This window comes from Myxine glutinosa, chromosome 2 (assembly GCF_964187855.1).
Source record: "Myxine glutinosa chromosome 2, kmMyxGlut1.1, whole genome shotgun sequence".
In the NCBI taxonomy this organism is placed as follows: domain Eukaryota; kingdom Metazoa; phylum Chordata; class Myxini; order Myxiniformes; family Myxinidae; genus Myxine; species Myxine glutinosa.
In genome coordinates, this window is record NC_136262.1 from 56,574,408 (window position 1) to 56,600,933 (window position 26,526).

The 26,526-nt window shown below is 38.1% G+C and overlaps 1 protein-coding gene across 1 annotated transcript in view; it reads right to left on the minus strand.

Annotated features, from left to right (window-relative positions):
- The window catches only part of LOC137422373 (angiopoietin-2), a 256,544-nt gene that overhangs the window by 35,223 nt on the left and 194,795 nt on the right, over positions 1-26,526 (minus strand). The window contains exon 6 of the mRNA XM_068109125.2: positions 10,302-10,438. Within this exon, the coding sequence (XP_067965226.1) occupies positions 10,302-10,438 (137 nt within the window). The remainder of the gene's footprint in view (positions 1-10,301; positions 10,439-26,526) is intronic.

The following is a 26,526-nucleotide window of genomic DNA, read 5'->3' on the forward strand; positions in this document are numbered from 1 at the left end:
TGACACGGACACCAAATTCAATGTACAAAAATAAAGATTTATTCCGGACCCGATACAATAAAACGCGACGATAATCAAATAATGGCCTAAATTGGGACGTCCCCTCATGACAGATCTCAAAGCACAGACAAGGGAAAAGATTACCAAAATAACACGTCTCGTCGTGTCAAGGGGGAACGCGTAGCTCGGTCTTGTCTGTCTCTGGTCGTCTTCCGTGTAACACAGCCCCGCTCGGCCGCCACCAGGCCTCGCTCCAAGCTCCGATCCACTCGCCGCCCACGAGGTCCGTGCACCAGCACCATGCGTCCAACGCAGGCCAGCGAGCTCCACACAAGGTCGACCCTCAACTCGAGCACGAACACAGAACGACGAAGAACGGCAAAAAGGGGAAGAGTGCGCGAGTCCACTGCATGCCAAGTGCCGCTTCGAGCCAAGTTCAAGCCAACGAAGCAACTCTCACAATTCTCTCCCTGTCCGAACTCCACTGCTGGCCAACTCCTCTGCTCGCCAACCCACTCACTCCACTGCGTCTCAAGACTCACTGCCAGAAGCAACTCCTCCTTCCAACTAGCTTCTCTCGAACCAACTCCTCGAACCAACTCACTTCAAACCAACTGCTTCTCAAGACTCACTGCCAGAAGCAACTCTCTCAAGACTCACTCAGCGCAAGACCCACTGCCAGACTCAACTCTCGTGCTCTCCCTCTTGAACCCACTGTTGGCCAACTCCTCTGCTTGTCAACCCACTCACTCCACGAAAGTCCTGCCGCCCCTCGTATCACTCCGCGGCGGTGACGTCAGCCTTGGCGCGCCACCCAATCAGTGGCCTCCACCGAATCACAGGCCTGTGGTGTGGTCATAGCACATGGCACTCGAGGTGGATAGGCCTGTCGGAGGTGTAAATGGCGGTAGCCATGTGGCGGTGTCCTGGCCTGGTTTCCTTCCTAAGTCATGTCAGGGGAGGGCGTTATTTAGTGTTGCACTAAGGAGATCCTAACTAAATGTCTATGTGGTGTGCAGTGCCAAAAGGGACAAAGGTTTGGCTGACCAGGTGAGACTTACAGGGGTTTATTCTTAATCCCGACACTACTTATCACTCGAACCTCCTGGTAGATTCACAAGTATACATCTTAATCCGACAAACGCCTACACATGAAGAACTTATTACAGGTAGTTTTCCTTACCACGACACACGAAGCATGTTGCCTACTCAGATCTATCTGCTCCACATATCACTACCACATCGACATAACAATATATATATATATATATATATATATACACACATACAATAGAAGGGTATATTGATCCAGGTGAAGTCAGAGAGTAATTCATAATGATAAATAATTCTGAATTTCAGGTTTGTATGTGAATTTTTACATCTTGTAAGTACAAAAGCAGGCCAACAAAAAAAATCTCCTTTGATCCGAAAAAAATCTACTGGGGTTTCTGTGAGAATATAAGAAACAGAGGAGATATATTTGTTATATACGCCACACAGTTTCAACATTGTAATTAATCTTTGTGGGCAATCGACATCTTGGATTACAAATAACATTTTTCGCCTCAAGCCAACATTCCGCCGCAACCCCATGCCCAACACTGTCCAGACATCTTCTACCCTTCTCTCATTTTTTGAATGGCCCATTATATCAGAAATATCATGAAATAGAAGGGTATATTGATCCAGGTGAAGTCAGAGAGGAGTTCCTAATGATAAATAATTCTGAATTTCAGGTTAGAATGTGAATTTTTACATGTTGTAAGTACAAAAGCAGGCCAACAAAAAAAATCTTATTTGATCCGAAAAAATCTACTGGGGTTTCTGTGAGAATATAAGAAACAGAGGAGATATATTTGTTATATACGCCACACAGTTTCAACATTGTAATTAATCTTTGTGGGTAATCGACACATCTTGGATTACAAATAACATTTTTCGCCTCAAGCCACCATTCCGCCCCAACCCCATGTCCAACACTCTCCAAACATCTTCTACCCTTCTCTCATTGTTATTTTACAGTGTCTATAAGGCTCATGGTGTCGCATAGGTGTAGAATTGATCCAGGTGAAGTCAGAAAGTAATTCATAATGAGGAATAATTGTGATCAATCAATCTCGGGTTTGAATGTGAATTTTTAAAACTTGCAAGTACAAAAGCAGATTGACAAAAACATGTATGTACTGGAATGTATGTATGTATATCACATGCAGGTGAAAGACATTAGGAGACATCAGTGTACTTATAATTAGAATGCAAGGACATTTATGGGATTTCAACCATCAGGAGAAAAGTACCAAGATGGGAACATCAAACAGATCAACTCTCACTCTGATCTCCTAACTTCCTTTCCATTTTCATCCCTTTCCTCCTTGAGTTCCCGAGTTATGCCCCTCGTCCCTGATTGAATTTTTTCTCACATAACTTTACACCTCGTTCTCAAAGACAAAAGTTTTAATTTTCTCCGCCTCCCCCCACCCCTTTCGCACACAGAAAATGTACATGTTATGTATATAAATATGTTGTTATATATTGCATAAGTGTGTGCGGTTTCTGTGCAAAATTCACGCCTCGGAGTCTGGGGGCATCTTTGGAAGAAGTACCATGATTGCCGGCACAGCGCCATACGGCGTAAGGGAAGAGTTTGAAACAGCAAAGGGCTTACTATACCGTGTGTAGCCCTTCATGGTTGCTTTATGCACTCGTCTTTGGCTAGAAGAGCATGGGAGGAATATATATATATATATATTATTACGTTAGTGGGGGTAAGGATACATAAGGCCAGGTAGAGTGTATAGCTTAGTGTGCTCTGACTGTCGTGAAGAAGAAGAAGAAGAATCACCTCGATGTTCTATAAGTAGGGATCCGGTAGACCGTGTGTTCGGATTAAGTGTTTCTTCATCCCCATTACGAGGAGTGGGGTATGTTAATAAGCTCAGGGGTTATGGGTAATTATCCCTTGTGCGTCGTTACCTCTGTAATGTATTTCCTACGTCCCTTTTGGCACCACACCATAAACACAGACAAGCCACGCAATCGCCCCGCACTTAAACTCACTAATGAAAAAGCTAACCGGAAGTCATGCATCAAGCCCTACCGCTGACAACCCCGACTTCGGAGGCGCACAGGACGGGCAGGCTGAGGCCACGCCCCGAGGAGCCGTGATTGGGTGGGGTTTTGATTGACGGGAAGGACTTGTAGGTAGCATCTCACTGATTGGTAAAGCAGGACAGATGACGTCAGAGCCTGGATGATAAAGAAACGTGCTGGAGGACATTTTCTCTCTCTCTTAGTTCTTCATCCTTCGCTCTTCCCTTCTCCTTGGCTTCTTGCTTTGACCGACCTTTATTGCCCTTGTGTGCCTCGTCCTACGAAAGACGATAGCAAATGGTCGCGATTCCCTCTTGCACATTCTCGCCCTGAACGTTGTACGAACGGTGGCATTGTGCTTTCGGGCTCAAGGAAGCGATCGGACCGGCCGTGTCCCGAGATCTTGCTGGTGGTCGTGCAGAGGCACAACCGCAGCACGGGAACTGCGGTTTTCCATGCGGAGAACGGGTGGACGAGCACGGTGTGGAAGAGCGGGCTGTGCGCCTGCTGTTCGATTCACGTGGGAGGCCTACTTTGCACCAACGGGCATGGCCTAGTAAAACGAGGGCGGACTGAAGCCTACTTGCACCAACGAACGAGCGCACTTTCCCGCCAACAACGGAGCCGCGTCCAGACTGCGTGCTCGGGGCCTGGAAGAGTCCTGACGAGATGCACCGGTCGAGTCGAGCTAAGTACAATTAAATAAACAGACACATTTATTTGCAGTTATTTTATCCTTTGTCTGTGTTCGGGTCTGTTTGGGAGTGCTCCAATTTAGGAATTCATTATCATTTGACCGTGTTTTATTTTGTTACCGGCATTTCTTAATAAGGCCGGCATTTTCTTGTACATTTTAAACTCGTCTCGGTTTGAGTTGATTTATTGCAGGTTTGAGGACTGTTGGTGGGATCCGTGAAGGTAAGACCCGATTTCTCCCCCTCCCTCTTGTTTCCCCACGCGTATTCTCCACCATTTGATGAATGCCTTGGAGTAACAGCTTGTTTGGTCATCCGTGCTACCTTAAGGTGTTCACCAAGGGTAGTCACGCGACAATATATATGTGCTGCCTGAAGGTGTTCACCAAAGGTGATATATACATCTAATATATATATATATATATATATATATATATATATATATATATATATATATATATATATATATATATATTGTTGCGGTTTTATAACCCTCACTTGTAAATAACTCTTGTATATAAATTCTCATCATTAAAGGTTAAAGGTAGCACCCCTAGATAGTCCACAAGCAACATGTAGGCCACCATAGAACTTAAGTTATTTCATTAGTATGTGTTTTAGATAAGGCCGTGTTTCCAATAGTTGAATCTGCGTTGCGTCGATCAAATGAGTAGGCCCATTCCGTCAATTTTGCGACCTCCCTCTCCAAGCGACGCCATTACGCGCCCCTACAGTCGGTGCCTCATAGCTCGCTCAAACGACGCCATAAGCCGTGCGGTTAGGCCCGAGGAAAAAGGGGGCGGAACGCCAAGAAGAAGGTGTGGCCTGTCAACCTGCCGTCAATGCCGTGGCCGGTAAGCCCTCACCATCCAACCAGGGCTGAGGTGAGATCGCCGACGGGCGTGGTTTTGAGGCGCGCGGAGCGATCTTTGCTTGCATTATATAAGCGCGAACGTAAAGCCCTTTGACGGACTACTTGTCGGGAGCGCTGGTTGCTTCAAAAGACTGATACCAAGCGCACATTTGGGAGAGGACTCACTCGCTGGTGCTGATAAGAGAACTTGGGAGAGGGGGCGTATAGCACGAATGTGCCAATATAACGTACGAAGGACACCAGCTTCCCCCCCCCACTATATATAAGGTCCGGTCGCGTTCCAAGATACACGGAGCTGCCTGCCGGGTTTCGCCGCTGGACTGGAGCCTCACCTAGAGCCTGGACCCCATCACCGGACCCTCTACCTGACCATCCACCAGCTACAATCCCCGTGTGAGTGTGTATGTTTGTCTGGGGTCCTAGGTTAAGACTGCAATTAGACTGCCCTATGTGCTGCTTTTTTTTTTTTTTTTTTTTTTTTTTGTATACAAGATCGAGGCTCGTGAAAGAGCAAACATTAATCACACAAAAAGACAAACCGTCACACAAAACACAAAAAACAAGGGGAGCGGCAGACAAGATGGGGAGAGAGGGGGGAGGACACAAAAGAGAGGGGGAAGAAGGGGAAGGACACAAACACAACATTTGAGAGCAGGGACATCGGGAGGACTTGGGGGGAGGTGGGAGAGGATTAAAACATATGAACACTGCAAGGACTCTGGGGTGAATTACCGGGGGTAGAAAAGATCAAGGTTTTCGATGGGGGAAGATAAGAGATGGTGGTGAACAGCTGTTTTAAAGACCTGGAGGGAGGAGTGGGATTGAAGGGAGTGGGGGAGTTTGTTCCAGAGGCGGGAGAAAAGGGGAATGAAAGAGTGAAGGTGAGCAGAGAGCCTAGACTTTGGCAGTTTAACCATAAGAGGGTTGCAGGCAGATCTTGTGCGACCTGAAGGAATATTGGGGGGACAGAGCACAGAGAGAGCTGGGGGAGCAAGGCCAGAGAGGAGTCGGTAGAAGACAGAAAGACCACAAACCTGCCTGCGGTGAGTGAGTGAAAGGCCCTCGGCGTTGACTACATCGCAGGAGATTCCAATGATTCTGAAAGCTTTGGCCTCAACAGCGTGAAGCCGAGCAAGGTGTGAGGCAGGAGCACCAGCCCAGAGGGGGGAACAGTATTCCATTGAGCTGCGGATGAAAGCCTTGTATGTGGTGAGGAGCTCAGGTGTGCCAAGGAAGGACTTCGCACGACGGAGGATGCCCAGTCGGCGACTGGCTTTGGAGGCCAGCTTGGAAATGTGGTTTTCCCAAGAAAGATCATGGCAGATAGTGAGACCCAAAAGCTTGAGCGACAGAACTTCTTGGAGAGGATTGTTGAGAAAGTAGATGGGAGGGTTGTCCAGTCGGTCCTTTCGGAGAGACATTGTAAGAGTGTGAGATTTGTCAGGATTGAAAGACATGTTCCACTTGTTTGACCAGTCTGTGATTTTGTCCAGGTCTGCAGAGAGTGAGGAGGCTGCAGACTGCCGATCTGAGGGATGAGGAATGGAGCGACAGAGAGTAGAGTCGTCAGCAAAGAGATAGAGAGGATTTTCAAGAGAGTCAGAGAGATCATTGATGAAGACCAGAAAAAGCACAGGGCCCAGAACACTACCTTGGGGAACTCCAGCCTGAACAGGAAGAGGAGATGAGAGAAACCCATTCAGGGCCACACGTTGACTACGACCAGAGAGGAAGTCCACCAGCCATGCGTGGAGATTTCCATGGATACCAAAGGAGGAGAGTTTGGAGAGCAGAGCAGGGTGCCAGACCGTATCGAAGGCACGTGAAATGTCAAGGGAGACAGCTCTAATTTCCTGTTTGGCGTTGAGGACCTCCATCCATTGTTGAGAAAGCAGAAGCAGCATGTCCAGAGTAGAGTGACCAGGTCTGAAACCAAATTGATGATCAGAGATCAAGCCATTGGCGAAGAGGAAAGATTTAATATCTGAAGCAATGATGGATTCCATGACTTTGCTGATAATTGGGAGAAGGCTGATTGGTCTGTAGTTGCTGGGATCTGTTTTTGCACCTTTTTTGTGCAAAGCAGTGATGTTGGCTGATTTCCAAGCAGATGGCAGATGACCTTGAGCAAAAGAGAGGGTGAAGAGAACAGAAAGAGGGAGTGAAAGAGCAGAAGAACATGATTTTAGGACCCGTGGGCTGATGCCGTCAGGACCAGTTGCAGAATCAGAGTCGAGGGTTGACAGAAACTTTTCCACCTTGTCAGGAGGAAAGGACACAGAGTCCAGGAGCAGCTGGGTACGACTGGGTACGGTGGGTACAGAGAGGGATGGGTTTGGGACACAAGATTTAGAGGCAAACACAGAGTTGAGGCATTAAGCTTTTTCACGTGCGGAGTCAGCCGTTAAGCCGTTTGAGGTGAGGGAGGGGATGGAGGGGGAACAAACACCAGAAACAGATTTGACCAGACGCCACCAGGATTTGGAAGAGGGAGACAGATAAGAGAGTTCGGTCTTGAGAATGGTGAGATATTGTTTCCTGGCTCTCCTGAGGGTGGACACACACTTGTTTCGGGCTTTGTGAAAGGAAATGAGATTTCCTTCCATTGGATTTGCTTTCCAGGAGACGAAAGCAAGTTGTTTCAGGGCAACAGCCTCACCACAATATTCCGTGTACCATGGACGGGAGGAAGGGTATGACAACTGAAGACGAGATGGTATAAATCTGTGCATGAGAGAGAGCAATTTACTTTGAAAGAATTCCCAGGATGAGTTGATGTCAGAGGCGGTAGAGATGGGAGACCAGTCCAGATGATTGATGGCTGCTTGAAGACCGTGCCAGTTGGTCTGAGTGAAATGCCAGACTCGTCGACGCTGAGGAGGCTCTCTGAGAATGGTCAGAGAGATGTCCACTTTGACAAGCACATGATCAGATGAGCCGATTGGAGCAGAAGAAGAGCAGCAGACATTTTCAGGGAAGTTTGTCATAACCAAATCCAGAAGAGAAGATGCTCCGTTGACTGAGATCCGGGTCGGGAAATTGACAGATTGTGTCAGTCCCAGTGAGTCGCAGAAGTCCTTTGCTGAAGAGCCATGGCTGGTGAGAGAGGTACCCACACCCAGCCAACTGGCATGGTGACAATTGAAATCACCACATATGAGGAAGAGAGAGTTGGGATGGGTAGATAGAAGTTGGTCCATATTATCAGACAGTGAGATGTAGATGGAGTCATCGCTGATTGGTGGACGGTACAACACACATATGAACAAAAGGTGGGAGCGAAGGGGAAGCCGTAGCCAAAGGTATTCCTGGGGGTGAGGTGGAGAGAGGGCAGTGGAGGGCGAGTGAGGAAGAGAGTTTTTTATAAAGATAGCAACCCCACCTCCAGGACGAGGCTCAGGTCTATCATACCGGAGGAGGGAGTAACCTGGGAGAGATACCAAGGCATCAGAGACATCATGAAGGAGGAAAGTTTCTGTTAAGCAGATCACATCTGGTTTGTCAGAAGCAACCTGTATGGAGAGGTCAGTCAAGTTTGAGCGAAGGCCCCGGATGTTTGAGGTCCATACCGTTAATGAAGAGGAAGGGGGAGCATCGGGTCCAGAACAGGGGGGGGGGAGGGGTAGGGTAAGATGTGGAAGAGGAGGAAGAGGTAGGGAGAGCTGTTGAAGGTGTGTCAGAGATTTCAGAATAGCTTGGAGAAAGGGAAGAATGGGGCAGACAAAAGGTTTGATGGAGATTGGGTGAGGCACAGTGAGGTGTTATTTGAGGAGGGGGAAGAGCAAGGCAGGAGGTTTGGGGAGATGAAGGTGAAAGTTGGAAGGAGGAAGAAGCAGGGAGGATGCTTTGAGGAGGAGGGGTGAGAGGGGAGTCTAGGAGGGGAGGAGCGAGGGAGAGTCTCGGAGGGGAGGGGTGTGGGGGGAGTTTAGGAGGGAGGGGAGGGAAGGGGCAAGGGGGGAGATTTGAAAGGGATGGGTGATGGGGAGGATTTGGAGGGGAGGGGTGAGATTGGATTTTGAAAAGTGTACGATTCATGGGAAACGAACATTTTTTGCAAAATGAGTTTGAGACCTTCGAGTCAAAAATACGTTTGAGGACACTGGAGGAGGGATGGCGTTCTGGATAGTTTATGGAATGTAGAAAGGAGGAACTGTAAGAGATGGTATTATATATATTTTTTGGAATGAATAGATTTGGTGAGCAAGACGAAAGCATCCTTTTGTAGGAAAAGAAGAAAAGGGTGTTATAATATATGAGAGAAAATAGTTGTTCAGGGGAGAGATTATACATTTCTAACCGCGTGATCGCGAACGAAGAACGAATGAACAAAAAGAACAACAAATAAACGAATAAGACCTGGGAAGGAAAAAAATTTTGGGGGTTTTTTTTTTTTTTTTTTGTGAGTACAGATATTAAACAAGGAGGTACGGGGTGAACGACTGGTATGAAACAGAGAACGAAAATAATTTCAGCGCATTCGACGAATCGCTGAGAGAAAAACAAACCACAAGGTCTGAGACGGTACGGTAGTCTAAGCCTACGAGTACTAGGCCGCAGAATACTCGATACCATTAACCGACGATTGTGTATACATGAACGAAAAATTAGCACCGAAAATTTTCCAAAAGATACGCTGCAGGTACATACACCGAAAGATAGATACAGTCTCGACAAAAACACAATTGAGAAATATCACTTAGCTTCGAAAGCGTGAGCGCATGGAGCAGCTTCGAAAAGCTGCTTCGAAAAGCTCCCTTCTTCCTCTTCCTTTCCTGTACATCCTTTCGTTGCCTCTTCTCTTGTATATTTGTTAATAAACCCATCTTTGTTCTTCCTACCTTCTGGTTTCCTCTCCATCCGATCGCATCCGTCCTTTCTTCCATTGGGTAAATGTGGCACGATTGGAAACCGCTTAGAATCGGGTCTAGTCATTTGTTAATAGCTCGGATCGCGGATTGCTATCCGCTCGGCATTGTCCATCACATCCGTGGTTCGAGCGGGAGTTATTCCCTCGTTTCCGGCCGGCGTTGGTACTTAGGTAGCAGCGAACCCCTAGGCTTAGCAAACCCTACCTAACGCCGCGCCGGGAAGGACGTTATAACTTCCAGGACTCAGGACGGCCAGCTAAAAAGACAAGGGGATTAACCCCCCCTCCTTGATAAGGGGAGCGCCGACCCCCGAGATCCGTAACAATATATATATATAGCCGCAGGATAGCCTGGAGTTATACACATCCACCACTGGACTGTATACCCTGTGTTAATATCTCAGCCCAACTATAAACTATTATCCTGGAGTTTCACAGACATGTGTGTGCCATTCTTTGGATAACGTTAAACTGGGCCTCCCATCTCCAGCATTAGTCGGTTGACAGTGTCCTCCGTGAAGACGAGTGAGCTATTGCCAGCACCCGAGCCAAATTCCAAATCTAACCTACATAGAGCACTGCATCGGTGGCACAGCTGCATCCCCAGCAAATCATGATACCTGCAATCATGTGCAACATGTGAAAGACTACTTATGTACTGCATGGGTTTCTGTTATATTTGTTTCCCTCAGATAGACAGCTGACATAAACACACAAGGCCCAGTTGGCAAATCCCAACAACTATTCAAAGCAAAAATATTGGTAGCTATCCCACCTTGAGAGACTGGCTGGAGTTTCCTGGGCTGATCGTGTACACGCCACTCTTGACCTGTCCGCTGCGCAGCACATCTGTGCAGTCTTTGAACACGTGCCTCTCGTCCCTGGGTTCTGCACCAGGTCGCATCTCAGTGGCTGCAAGGTGGGGAGTTAACAAATATTAATTTCAAAGTCAAGAGCAATTTGTTCATCAGAATCGGACGTGCAATGGAAATGCAGGGTGCACAAAGTGGATCAAATATGAAAGCAATTTCAGTTAGTCATTTATATGTATATATATATATATATATATATATATATATATATATATATATATATATATATATATACACATACATAGTAGATGATGATAAATGTTGCTTCTGGGACACCTCCGTTTAACATGGGAAATCCCTATCTAATGTCATTTACCCCCCTGTCTTTTTCAAAAATCATAAACACCTCTATTTCTCCCTCTATGAACCTATAATCCTTCTCGCCTTATGAACCTATAATCCTTCTCGCCTTATGAACCTATAATCCTTCTCACCTTATGAACCTATAATCCTTCTCGCCTTATGAACCTATGATTTTCTTCCTTTATGAACCTATAATCCTTCTAGCCTTATGAACCTATGATCATTCTCACTTCCATGTAAATTTTACCCTATTCCCCCCACTACCCCCTTAATGTAGTTCCTTAGACCACTCTGCTAATGAGCCTATAAATATATTATCTCTTTCTAACTTTTTTAAGAGTTCCATTCTCCTATAGAACTCATCCCCATCAAGTATATTTATAAAGTATACAGGTTCCTTAACCTTTTGTTGTGAAAGTATAAAGTGGTATGTTTCACGGAGGGTTCTTGTTTGACCTCCTCCTCTCCCACATACCATTTTAAAATTATAATATTTATTATCCGATTGATAACCATTAAAGTTCTCACTCCACTCTAATATATTTTTCTTCCCACCCTCCATTACCCCACTTAACAAATGAATACGTTTATCCGTCTTGAGAACCTTCTGACCAGTGATTCTCTCAACCTCTTGAATCTGATATTTTTCACATTCGTTATGTTTTCCATTTATATACCAAGGTTGATTACACCTCCACTCTTTAGTCTGGTTGATACTTGGTTCTATCATTTATATAATAGTAAAAAAGGTGGCGGTAGCCCGTTAAAATCCCTAACCCCCCTTTTTAACTTATCACTTATATATATATATATCTTATATACTTATATAACCATAAGGGAGACGATCAATTCCATTTTCTAAAATAAACCTCTTATCATCAAAAGCCCCCAATGCTTTCTTATGTGTGGGCGGGGTCTGTGTGGGTGTGGTCTGTGTGGGTGTGGTCTGTGTGGGTGTGGTCTGTGTGGGTGGGGTCTGTGTGGGTGGGGTTTGTGGGTGGGGTCTGTGTGGGTGTGGCTTATGATTTTTTTTTTTTTTTTTTTTTTTTTTATTACTACTAATTAAATTAGCTAATCTGGGTGGATGAAAGTATGGATGGTTGTTGTTTAATGAATTATCAGTTTTGTTTTTTGTAATTCTTGTGAGTAAAATGAACCCAAGATTTCTTCCCAATTCATATCATATAATTTGTAAGTCCAAGGCATAGTATCCATTACATCAACGATTTTGAATAATTCATTAGTCCATCTCTTTGTATAACCTTTCTCAAAATGACTTTTCCATCTGTATATTCTTACAATATCACCAACTTTGAACTTGGGCTTTCTCAAATTAATCTCCTTTTCATATTCTAATTTTGTAAATGTTTCTGATGGTTTTGATTTTGTTGATGAATGAACTGTATTATTGTAATTATCTACAATATCCTGAATAAAATACACCCATTTTTGGGAACCGAGTTGTGTGAATTTTTTATATAATTTCTCTTTTAAAGTACGATTAAAACGCTCAATAACAACTGCTTTTCCTTCATTAAAGGTGCTGTATAATTTAATACCCTCCCCCTTAAGAAATTTCATAAATATTTTGTTATAGAACTCTGTTCCCTCATCGGTCCACAGTTTCTTTGGTTTTCTTTTACTTTTATTAAATATCTGTTGGAAGGCTAACTTCAGAGTATAACCTCTCTTGTTTTTCAAAGGAACAACCCAAGCAAATCTACTCCTCAAATCAATAACGGTTAAAGCATACTTGTATCCCTTATCATTTTTTAGTTCGATTAAATCAGCGGACCATATGTGGTCGGTGTATTTAGAATAAACTTTCCTTCTTTTAAACTTTGTGATTATAGGTTTATGTAATTCATCAGCCAAAAGCTCCTCAGTCTTGATGACATCATGAGAGCCTAATAGTTTTTTGAGGGTGAATAACCAAGGCCAAGTTTCAATTTAGCATTTATCAAATTTCTCACAATAAACCTATCAACTTTCTCTCTCAACGTTGGATTTTGTATCAAAGACAAATTATACAACATTTCTCTGTCGGCTTTATGTTTTTCAGTCAATGTAGTGGTTTTCCCATAAGCAATATCATGCTTCATACACACTTCATCAACCCTATTTGTAGGTTTAGACCAAGGTTTAGGATTGTCAGCCTCATCTAATCTTTTATCCAAGTTTGTTCCTGGGCCACAGAAAGAATACCCTGGAAGGTGTAATTCCCCTGGAATTCCAGTTGTTGTAAATTTGCTACCTGACAAAAACTTTTGTATGTCTCCTCCACTTTTAGGAGAGATGAATTGACACTTTTTAGAACCACACACTTGACATATTCCTTTTTGATAAACTCTATTATTTTTAGCTTTAACATAAGAGATATTTTTAGATTTAGTTTTCTTTTTACATTTGAGACAATAACTCATATTTATTTATGAGAAAAAGTTCTACATAGTGCCAAAACCTTTTTGGTTTTCAACATATACATTTCTATCTTGATTTTTAAAACATAAAGAATCCTTAGAAATGACTTCACTCTCTCCTCCATTTATTTACAAATAAAACTAACTAAAGTCAATAACACCAACATCATCAACTATATGTTGTATATCTGCGCTCTGAATTCATTATAGCAAATTTAAAAACCAATAAGTTCGGAAGAGTCATTAATTCTTTATTTTCCTCTTCAGTGCGTTGAGATTTATTTATTTGTCGTAATACCTTCAATCTTTCATTAATCTCAGGAATGGTCATATTTTTATATTTTTCCTCCCTCTCCTCCTCCTCCTTTTTCTCCCTTTCCTCCCTCTCCTCCTTCTCCTTTTTCTCCCTTTCATCCTTCTCCTCCTTCTCCTTTTCCTCCCTCTCCTCCTTCTCCCTTTCCCCCTTCTCCTCCTTCTCTCTTTCCTCCTTCTCTTCTTCAACTCCTTCCTCCTTCTCTTCTTCAACTCCTTCCTCATCCCTTGCTACCCTTGAGTTTGAACCCCAAAGAATATTATACATATACTCATCTGGATTTTGAGATATTCTTGTATCTATAATTATTTTTCTCATAATAGGATACCAATAAGATTTGTTGACGATTTCTAAAAGAGTTTTATATTTCATAACTTTGAGAAGTTCATTTTTATTTAATATTTTAAACAAGTCTCTATTTGTGGGTTTAACAATATCAGTATAAGGCCAGTTTTTAATGACAAAATTCCCATGTATATGCTCCAAATCATAAGGTATGTAATACCGAGCACCCTTTTCTTGTAGGTATCCTTGAATACAAAAATTATAATTCTCTTGTAGTCTTCTTCCTGCCATTTATGTATCAGAAATATATGTGAGATTAATATTATGACAGGTAATACCACCCCATCTTCCCACTACCAAATCGGTTTGTATTCCTCGGCTTTCTATCCTTATCTCATTACCTTCCTTCTTTGTCATGCGAACCATCGCTATACTATCATATATTTTTCTTTTCTTAAAATCACGTATTTGTTGTTTGCTAATTGTACTTCCACATAAATCCTTATCTTCACCAAGTGGATAATATTCTTCTTTACGAGACTGATTTAAATCATGTAGGTCTTCTATGTTTATTGAAAAAGACCAATTATACCCTAAATCAGGCATATCATACCCCCATTTATTAATTCGCATATTAACTAAATGTCCTTCTTTATAAAATTCAATTGTAAGCAGGTAGTTAAATTCAATGAGGAAAGGTGTATGGTCAGTATAACCAGGTGTTGTGGTTGTAAATTTTACTTGTTTAACAAAACGTGCTGTTTTCTTTAAAAATATATATTGTGATAAATCACTTAATCTAATTAAGTCATTCGCATCTGTAGGGTTTGGATAATTGATTAATTTATAAGTATTCTTCATATTAATATTTTTACTTACACTATATTTTTGTCGTTCAGCCTGTGCCTTTGTATAATAATTTGATAAATCAATATCCTGAGAGGATTTTCCAAAGATAGAACCATCTTTTCCAACATAAGTCATTTATATTAGATTAAAAATGATATCATAAAAATTTTCATTATTGTTGAGTTTAAATAATACATATAAACATAATTGACCACAACATTTAGAATTAATTTCTTGAACTTGAAATGTTTGATAAACACCATTCTGTAAGAATTGTATTACTTCAACAGGTGGTGGCATACCATAACTATCAAAATAATATTTATCCTGACTATTATGAATACAAACCCAATGAGAACCATTCTGTGTGTCTAAATTCATAATAATATTCTTTGTATTCTTATTTATATGTATTAATTCATCTCTCATACAAATAACCACATTATCAATTTTTAGTGTTTTACAATACTTAGCGAGTTCTATATTTGACGTTGTATTCTTTCCAAATTGTTTAAACCATTTATCCATTTATTTATGAGAAAGATACAATCCATTACCCCGTTTAGTTAGTTTAACACCCGCTTGAGCGATAGAGGAAAGCATATCTCCAACTAACAATCTAGCTTTATCAGGTAGACTTTCAAGTTTTTGAGCAAAATCTACAATTACACCACTTCCACTAATTTGTTTCTCCAACTCCTTGTTATGTCTTTCCAATTCTTTTTGAGCTTTTAGTTGTGCCTTCCTTTCGTTAGCAGTTTTTATCGCTGCTGAAATACCACCAGTCAATGCTCCCGCCGCACTTAAACCAGCAAATAAAGGAATTAGAAATGGGAGAAATCCTCCTCTTGACTCGTCTATTGAATATTTCTTTAACATAGGTTTTGGCATTTTAATTTTAAGTGATCCAACATCATTTAGTGTTTTCACCTGCTCTCTTGTGAGTAAAACATCAATTCTTACAGCTCCTTTTCTTTGAAATGTATTAACATTAATAATACAAGGCTTTTGATTTTGAATACAAGATGTTAATTTATCAAGATTGATTTGATTAACATATACCCCTACCATTTATTTATGAGAAAAAACCTATGTGATATTAATCATAACACCATTATCTGTATTAATCTGTAATTCTGTTTCCTCCAAAAGCAAACAATAAGCATCAACTTCTTCATTCTCTCCTCTTTCAATGTATAGAGAAGTATCCACTCTATTAGACTTTATAGTTTCCTTTTGAGAACTCAGGTCAATTGTGTAGATTGTATAAAGTTTTTGAAACGCAACCATATCCAAAATAGGTTCATTATTACCGTTGCTTTCACACACCTTTTGGTAAGACTTGTAGGCTTCCGCATAATCATTTTTTTCCCAATCAATTTCCAATCTATCTCGCGGATAAAATGTCCCATCAAGAGAAACCCGAAGTTGTTTCACCTTAGCATTATCACTCAGGGCATTATTCTTATTAGTACCGTCCTCTCCATCTGGTTTCTTAAAAATGAGCCATAGGTATCGTGGCTTTCCTTCAAGAACACCCAAATTCCAAGTGTAGGTAGTGTGTTCCAGTTTAACGTGTTGACATCTTCTTTTAAGGTATGATACATTTAGCGGTTTCTTTGAGTTAAGTCTTCTATTTAACATCTCTTCCGTTTTAAGATTAGGAGTATATTCACTAATATACCAACACAAATCATTAATAACAAATTTATTATTGTCGCCAAAAGCATTTTCAACCCCAAAAAGCAACCTATTTACATTATCATTCCTTTGTAGTTGAAATCTAATTTTAAGCCCATACAAAACTTTATCATAATCACAAAATCCAAATATACCTTTCAGAGGTACTGCTACCGTAAAACTATTCTCTGCTTTTGCGTCATCATTATACATTGACTTCCTTTGACTATAACCAGGGTCTGCGTTTGTTCCTGTTGACATATCAGGAATAAAACCTTCAACAGCTCCCTTACCCATTCTATCACTAAACGAATATAGTGTAAATTTCATCATTTCAGATGTAGCAGAGACATAATCAACCGCTTCAACCTCTTGTGTTCCAATATACAGGCGGACACTGTCAAACATTTTCCAGAAGAAATCATTTACGAGTGTAGCATTAGTATTATTCGCAGCCTTAGTGAATTTAAATTTACACAGCAAGAAACTATCAGCTATATTCAAGTAAGTTTGTTGATTATTTATTTCAAAACTTTTTGTTCCGTTTGAATTCCAGTCTGTTCCTGTTATAGCATTTACCTTAAAATAGTCTTCCTTTTTAGTGGAGTTTGAAATGATAATCGTATCATCCAAATCATAGATACTATCAATCGCTTCCATACTTGTATTTATATAGCATTAAAATTGTTGAAACCCTGACCCAAGTATTTTAATGATTTTTTGTCGTTCTTGTGAAGATAGTTGAGTTTTACCTTTTTTAATTTCTTTGATTGCTTGTAATTTATGAGACTCCTTTTGAGCATCTTTTATACTCTTTATAGCACCCGCAACTGAGCCCACGGCAGAAGCAGTTGAACCAATTAGGTCTTTATGTTTAAGGATGGTTGAACCAATACCCATTAGAGTATCAATTATCCCATCTCCTTTATTTCTAAATTGATGTCCCACACCCCGTTGTCTCTTTGGTTTATAGTATCCTCTCCCAAGAAACATACCTTCACCCTTATAGTATGGTGAAAGGAACATCCCATCCCCTGTAATTATTTTATATTTTCCCAACTCGTGTTTTCTCACAATAACCATTATTTATTTATTGAAAAACTTCACGTAGGTGAATTCTGATGGATATAATTTCATCATTAAAGGATATCATACGATTATCTTGGTCGGTTATCCTAAAATTTACTCTGTATATGGTTTTTCCTGACACAGGTAAATAGACAAGATTTTTTGGTTCCATATTAAATTTATAACCAATCGGGGTTGAGTATGCGCTGAATGAAAATATTGTATTTGTTCTTATTCCATCGTTATAAGCACCATCAATCAAATCACAATGAATTAATACTGAATTTATACCGGAGGATATTTGAATGACATTATCACTGTAAAACGTTCCGTTAGTTTCAACCTTTTTTGAAGAGAAACCCAATAGCTCTCTAAACGATTTTTCAATGGTGAAATCAACTTTATAATTATTTTTAAGTTTAATAGTTGATTTTGAAGTGTGTTTTTGAATATCTATTACAATATTTTTTGGTTCATCACCTTTTTCTTTCATAAGGCGAGAGACTTCTGAAGATATTTGAGAAATCTCGTAAGCACCGGGTGAAACGGTTATAGTTTTATATCCACTTCCTGGATTATAACTAAACTTGTTGTTTTTCTCTGTGATATTAAACAAGGTATTATAAGTCTCCATTGACAACAAAGAAGCCTCATATTCTTTTTTGGGGTCAAGTTGTAGTGGGTAAGGGAATGAAGCTGTGTAATCACTCGTTGTGAAATTAAAACTAAGAATTGTGCTTCTCATCTTATTTAATATCTAATAAAATATCTTTGTATTGACATTTATTAATTATTTTCATATTCATCAACTGATCTAAAATGGCGGATGCTTCATTAAAACAATTGTTGTTTCCAGCCTTCTTACTACCTAACAACAATAATAACCTATTAACTAATTGTGATGGGTCATTTGGAAGAAAACTAACACCCGAACCAAGCTTACTTAAAGCATCAATAATATGTTTCTCCTTCTCATTCTTCTTACTTTTACCAGCAACAGAAACTCCATAATCAAGTGTGTTTAGCAACTCAATATACTCTCTATCTTCCTCTCTTTCCATTTCAAGCGGTTCATCAAAATAAGGTGAATTAGAATGTCCATCTTTTGTTAGAAGAAACATTAATCTTGGGGTTAATTCAACATTTGGTTGGTCAGAACTTAAGAACACCAATTTATCATTAAATATCAATAACTTTTCTTTCACAAGATGGAACTGTGCTGGTTCTTCTGTTGGAATGAGACCTGCTCTGGTTTTTGAACCCTTCAAATATTCATTGTTTTGAAGAGCTTCTACAATATAATTGGAAAGTTTATTTACCTTCTCAAGATGCCGAAATAATCCTTCATCATCATATTCTAATTCTCCAAGTTCTTGCTCTGTCATTTGACTAAAATCTTTGAGCATTTGAAATTTTTTTGGAGTAAATTCTACCATGGGAACTGTAGGTGAAATCGTTTGTTGAGTTTTTAAAAGTGGTTTAAAAAATTTCTCTTGTTTTCTTTCAAAGGCTTCTTCACCAGTTAGTTTCTGTCTCCTTTTCTTCTTTATGTCTTCCTGTTGCTTTACAACTTTTGAAAGCAACTCTTGATGTTCTTTAAACTTTCTTACTCTTTCTTCGGTATTCATTTTCTGTATTTATTTATTGAAAAATATCATTTAGTATCTCATCTTGTTTCACAACAATATATTTATATTTTCCGATCGTGTGTTTCATATTATTTTCAAATTCCTTCTTACTACGTAATGTAGAACAATTATCTCTCCAAAAATTATTTGTATCTATTGAATTTAACTTAAATAAAATAAAAGTATTAGCATTGTTTCTTATTGAGCGCCGAGGGAGTTGAAAATATGACTGACTAAGATAAATACAATTACAAGAAGAATGTCTCCCTCTTGTATAGTAGCTATCCATTACTGTTTGGTTTCTCTCATTAACACAATCATCAAAGATAACGAGGTTCTTTTTTGATTTATCTAAATCTTGAGGTGAAGGTATATCATCCGTATTATCACTGAGAATACAAGTTATGGGTTTTAGTTTTGATTTTGATTTCTGTGTATCACAAAATAATTGTATTATATCATCAATATTATAATCATTTAGTTTGTTTTGAAGTTTAAATAAACCGATAATGTCTTCCTTTTTAAGACCCGCATTAAAACCCTGTGAGAGTAGTTGATACTCAGGTTGAAAACTTGACTTTGTAAAAATTATTAAATTATCATAATCTAAAAAATTAGGACTAAGGAGCATCTTTAAAAGTAAACAGGTTTTTCCACATCCGCTTGAACCGACTATTAGACATCTCAATGAATTTGGAAGATTTTTATGGTTATTAAATTTTATCTTATTTTCCCAAACAGGTAAAAAATCATTCATTTATATATTTGGAAAACAAGTCATCTAACTTTTTTTGAGTTTTTTGAGAAACTCTATATTTTATCCTGAGTTCAGGTTTAATTTCAAAATAATCCATTATTTTGTTTATATAGTATCTTGTATTAACATTTCCATTAAAATTATTTTGAATAATAAATATCATTAAACCCTTATACATTTCCTCAATACAAATAGTCTCTTCCCTTGTAAGAAATGGTGTATTATCCCCATAATACTTAACATTCATCTCTCTTATTAATCTTGTAAAGTAATTCATTTTTGGTTCTAATTTAAAAGAGTTATATATTTTTCTATATTTTTTATTATCATTAATTAGAAGATAATCACAGAAAATACATTGTTTATATGCTTCTGATTCTGTATTAAGCCCCACTCTACCACAAGCCGGACAATTCTCTAATTTATCATATGGAGAGTCTGGAAATTCTAAATATCCTTCAGAATTTATCATATTTATATAGTAAAATTATACTTAAAACAAAGTGCCTTTTTTAGAGGCTTTTTTAAAGATGAAACTGTGCTTAAAGTAAAACACCTTTGAGCTTTTCAACTCGTTTTATGTATATAACTTTACTTAAACTAAACGCAAATTTATTAGCTAATAAATACAATGTTTCAAAACACAAAAGACAAATTTCAATCAATCTCTACTTCGGTGGAAGATATAGAAAAATATGTCAAAGATGTTAAATTGAACAAAGATAAATATGGAAATTTTTGGATTAAACCCATAATGGAGAATAACATGTGTCCTTTTATTAAATTTACAGGACAAGCTATGTTAATTAATAACTCTATTAAAGTAAATTTGACAAAAGTTTCTCCACTACTACTAACAATTTACTCAAAGCTTGAAAAGATCATTGATAAAGAAGCTTTGAAAATGAATGATAAAACCATCAACGATTCTAGAGGAAACATTTGTATATTCTTTAATAGACCCAAAGATGTGGGTGAAATTAATAATATGAATATTAGTGGTGAACTATCATTCCGTACTCTGATTATTAGAGATTATTTGAAAATAACATTTAATGTAAAAAATATTGTGGTTATTAGTTCTAATGAAAGAAAATATATAGATATTGATGGAAGTTTAATGGTATGTAAATGAGTGATATTAACAGTCAATACTCTGAGAGTTATTATACTGAGAGTCTAGGATCTGAAGATAGTTATGATACTAATAGTTTGTGTTCAAATGATAGTTATGAGAGTAGCTTTATTGATGACTCAGATAGTGAAATTGAAATTGATGAACTAGAGTATCTAAACTTTCTGGCTAATACATAGACGCTTTACTTTAAGTAAAGTTATATACATAAAACGTGTTGAAAAGCTCAAAGGTGCTATTTTCTGGCTTTCTGGGCCCTGTGCTATTTCTGGTCTTTATCAATGACCTCTCCGACTCTCTGGAAAATCCTCTCTATCTCTTTGCTGATGACTCCACTATCTGCCGCTCCATTCCTCATCCCTCAGATCGGCAGTCTGCAGCCTCCTCACTCTCTGCAGACCTGGACAAAATCACAGACTGGTCAAACAAGTGGAACATGTCTTTCAATCCTGACAAATCTCACACTCTTACAATGTCTCTCCGAAAGGACCGACTGGACAACCCTCCCATCTACTTTCTCAACAATCCTCTCCAAGAAGTTCTGTCGCTCAAGCTTTTGGGTCTCACTATCTGCCATGATCTTTCTTGGGAAAACCACATTTCCAAGCTCGCCTCCAAAGCCAGTCGCCGACTGGGCATCCTCCGTCGTGCGAAGTCCTTCCTTGGCACACCTGAGCTCCTCACCACATACAAGGCTTTCATCCGCAGCTCAATGGAATACTGTTCCCCCCTCTGGGCTGGTGCTCCTGCCTCACACCTTGCTCGGCTTCACGCTGTTGAGGCCAAAGCTTTCAGAATCATTGGAATCTCCTGCGATGTAGTCAACTCCGAGGGCCTTTCACTCACTCACCGCAGGCAGGTTGGTGGTCTTTCTGTCTTCTACCGACTCCTCTCTGGCCTTGCTCCCCCAGAGAGGAGTTGGTTTGTCTTTTTTGTGATTATTGTTAGCTCTTTCACGAGCCTCGATCTTGTATACAAAAAAAAAAAAAAAAAAAAAAAAAAAAAAAAAGGTGTTTTACTTTAAGTAAAGTTATATACATAAAACGAGTTGAAAAGCTCAAAGGTGTTTTACTTTAAGTAAAGTTATATGCATAAAACGAGTTGAAAAGCTCAAAGGTGTTTTACTTTAAGTAAAGTTATATACATAAAACGAGTTGAAAAGCTCAAAGGTGTTTTACTTTAAGTAAAGTTATATACATAAAACGAGTTGAAAAGCTCAAAGGTGTTTTACTTTAAGTAAAGTTATATACATAAAACGAGTTGAAAAGCTCAAAGGTGTTTTACTTTAAGTAAAGTTATATACATAAAACGAGTTGAAAAGCTCAAAGGTATTTTACTTTAAGTAAAGTTATATACATAAAACGAGTTGAAAAACTCAAAGGTGTTTTACTTTAAGTAAAGTTATATACATAAAACGAGTTGAAAAGCTCAAAGGTGTTTACTTTAAGCACAGTTTCATCTTTTAAAAAGCCTCTAAAAAAGGCACTTTGTTTTAAGTATAATTTTACTATATAAATAAATATGATCAAAGCAACGTATTGCGATGTTTGTGAACAAGAATATAAACAATACAAAAGACACCTTAAAACTAACAAACACACATTTAATCTACTTCACCTACTATCTCCTATTCAGAAGGAAACAAAACACTGTTCTGCATGTAATAAAAATATCCTCAAGAAAGGCTTCGAAATACATCTTAAAACAATTCTACATTTATCAAATTTTATCACAACTAAAAACTCTGATGGCGCATTCAAAGAACATATTAAAATAAGAGTCTTTAACTTCAAACCTCCTGAACCAGAGTCTATAGTTGATGCTGTAGAAATAGTTAAACCTGTTGTTCAAACGTTGATTGAAAAAACACTAAAAGAAATGAAACCACTTAAATTTTATATGGGAGTAAAATTAGAAATGACAAAGGACGAAGGAGTTATAGATACACCATACATGAGAACTGAGCCACACTTTATATCTTCATATCAAGATTTTAAAACATCAGGAGTCTATGATGAACTTATTAAACAAGAGCAAGATGTGGATAATTCAATCGTAGGAAGTGGATTCAATATAGGAAAAATTATTTACATAGACATTCATATTCTTAAATCAGATCCTCTAAAAGCTTCTTCCTACATTGATTTACCCAGTGTTATCAAAAATAGAAAAGCAGTTATCAATATCAAAAATAAAGACAATAAATGTTTTCTCTGGTCTATTCTAGCACACTTACATCCTCCACATTTTCATGATGAAAGAGTATCTCATTATAAAAAATATGAGAATACATTAAATACGAAAGATCTAAAGTTTCCGATGGCTTTAAATGATATTCCTAAATTTGAAAAGATAAATAATTTATCAGTTAATGTTTATGGTCTAACAGAAACAAACAGCATTCAGGTTTTAAAGCTTTCTGACAATTGTAAACAAACTCATATTAATCTTCTATATTTTAATTCAGAGGAAAATTCACATTATACATACATTAAAGATATTGCTAAATTAATAAAACCACAAGTATGTAAAAGAACAAATAAAATATATATTTGTTTGCGTTGTCTTAACTTCTTCCATACACAAGAAAGATTAGATAAACATTCAAATTATTGTGGTGAACATAAATCAACGGTAATCAATATGCCTAAAGAAGGCTCAAATATCACATTCAAAGATGAAAAGAAAAAGATCAAACATCCATTTGTTATATATGCTGATTTTGAAAGTATTCTAGAAAAAATAGATACTGCTTCTCCAGATCCAAAAGATTCATACACAAATAAATATCAAAAACATACTCCTTGCGGTTTTTGTTATTATATCAAATCATCCGTTGGTGATAAATATAACAAGTTAGAGGAGTATAGAGGCTCAAATACCCCAGAGGAGTTTGTGAAACGACTAGAAAAAGACTGTGTCCGATTAACCAAGATAATGAGAGAAACTAATAAACCAATGTCTTTGACGAGTGAACAGAAAAGGGAATTTAGAAAAAACAATGTTTGTCATATTTGTGAGGAAAAAATTGGTGAAGGTCTAAAGGTTAGAGATCATTGTCATCTCACTGGTAAATATAGAGGTCCAGCTCATCAAAGTTGTAATATTAATTATCAACTCCCCTCTTTCATTCCTGTCTTTCTTCATAACAATGCTCATTATGATACGCATCTATTTATTAATGAACTTTCAAAGACATCTGGACACATTTCAGCAATTCCTAACACAGATCAGAAATACATTTCATTCACAAAAACAATTCACACATCTCCTATTACTCATATCAGATTTCTTGATACATTTAAATTCATGGCAAGTCCATTGGCTAACTTGGTTCAAAATCTAAAAGAGTTTCCATGTCTTTCAGAGTATTTTTCAGATAAAGATTTTCTAACACAAAAGGGAATTTACCCCTATGACTATATGGACTCATTTGAGAGATTCAATGAAACACAACTTCCTTTAAAAGAAAATTTCGATAACAAATTAAACAACAGTCATATATCTGATAAAGATTATGTACACGCACAAAATGTTTGGGAAAAATATAACATCAAGAATCTTGGTGAGTATCACGATTTGTATCTCAAAACTGATGTGCTTTTATTGGCCGATGTATTTGAAGCCTTTAGATCTGTTTGTCGCACTGGATATGGATTGGATCCTGCTCACTACTACACAGCACCTGGATTGGCTTGGAGCGCGATGTTGAAAATGACAAAACAAGATTTGGATTTGATAACCGATGTCGATATGCTTTTGATGATTGAAAAGGCAAAAAGAGGTGGAATTTCACAAGTATGCTCGAGCAGCTACTCAAAAGCAAATAACAAATATCTTCCAAATTATGATTCAACGAAAGAGAGTTCTTACTTGATGTACTATGACGCAAACAACTTGTATGGCTGGGCAATGTCTCAAGCTCTTCCTTATGGGAAACTAAGATGGGTAAAGGAAAAAGACTACACAAAGGTTTTACAAGATGTATGTATCTCTACACAAAAACAATTGGATGATTCAAAGGTTGGTTATTATTTTGAGGTTGATTTAAAATATCCTGAAGAACTTCATATCAAACATAAAGATCTTCCATTTGCTTGTGAGAAAGAAAGTCCAAAGAAAGAATGGTTGAGTGATTATCAACGATCGTTTGATATAGGTGAATCAACAGAAAAATTACTTACTACATTATATAACAAGAAAAATTATGTACTACACCAAAGAAATTTGCGACAATATTTATCAAAAGGTCTAAGAGTAGAGAAGATCCACAGGGTTCTAAAGTTCAATCAAAGTCATTGGTTAAAGGGGTACATTGATTTTAATACACAAAGAAGAACAGAGTCAAAAACAGATTTTGAGAAAGACTTTTATAAATTAATGAATAATGCGGTCTTTGGTAAGACCATGGAGAATGTGAGGAAAAGACAAAATATCAGACTAGCAACATCTTGGGAACAAGCATCAAAATTAATTAATAGACCGAGTTTTACTAGAGCTGAGGTCTTTACTGAGAACTTTTGTGCGATCCATTTGGTTAAAGAGAGTATTGAAATGGACAAACCTATTTACATTGGAACATCAATTCTTGACTTGTCAAAGTCATTAATGTATGATTACTTTTATATTAATCTAAAATCAAAGTATAAGGATAATGTGTCATTGTTGTATATGGATACTGATAGTTTTATTTTGAAAATTAATACTGATGATGTTTATTCAGATATGAAAAAGGACATTAATATCTATGATACAAGTAATTACAGTCCAGAGAGTGAGTTGTTCTCTTCTAAAAATAAAAAGGTGATTGGAAAGTTCAAGGATGAATTGGGAGGAAATGTTATGAGTGAATTTGTGGGATTGAGGTCGAAGGCTTATGCTTATAAATACATTGTGAATAACGTTGAAAAGACTGATAAGAAGTTAAAAGGTATAAAGAAAAATGTCATTAAAGAAACAATAAACTTTAAGGATTATTATAACTGTTTAACAACAAAGAAAGAAGAGTTTAGAAAGATTAATGGAATAAGAAGTTATAAACATCAATTATATTCAGAAGAGGTGAATAAGAAAGCATTGGGGGCTTTTGATGATAAGAGGTTTATTTTAGAAAATGGAATTGATCGTCTCCCTTATGGTTATATAAGTATATAAGATATATATATATATAAGTGATAAGTTAAAAAGGGGGGTTAGGGATTTTAACGGGCTACCGCCACCTTTTTTACTATTATATAAATGATAGAACCAAGTATCAACCAGACTAAAGAGTGGAGGTGTAATCAACCTTGGTATATAAATGGAAAACATAACGAATGTGAAAAATATCAGATTCAAGAGGTTGAGAGAATCACTGGTCAGAAGGTTCTCAAGACGGATAAACGTATTCATTTGTTAAGTGGGGTAATGGAGGGTGGGAAGAAAAATATATTAGAGTGGAGTGAGAACTTTAATGGTTATCAATCGGATAATAAATATTATAATTTTAAAATGGTATGTGGGAGAGGAGGAGGTCAAACAAGAACCCTCCGTGAAACATACCACTTTATACTTTCACAACAAAAGGTTAAGGAACCTGTATACTTTATAAATATACTTGATGGGGATGAGTTCTATAGGAGAATGGAACTCTTAAAAAAGTTAGAAAGAGATAATATATTTATAGGCTCATTAGCAGAGTCGTCTAAGGA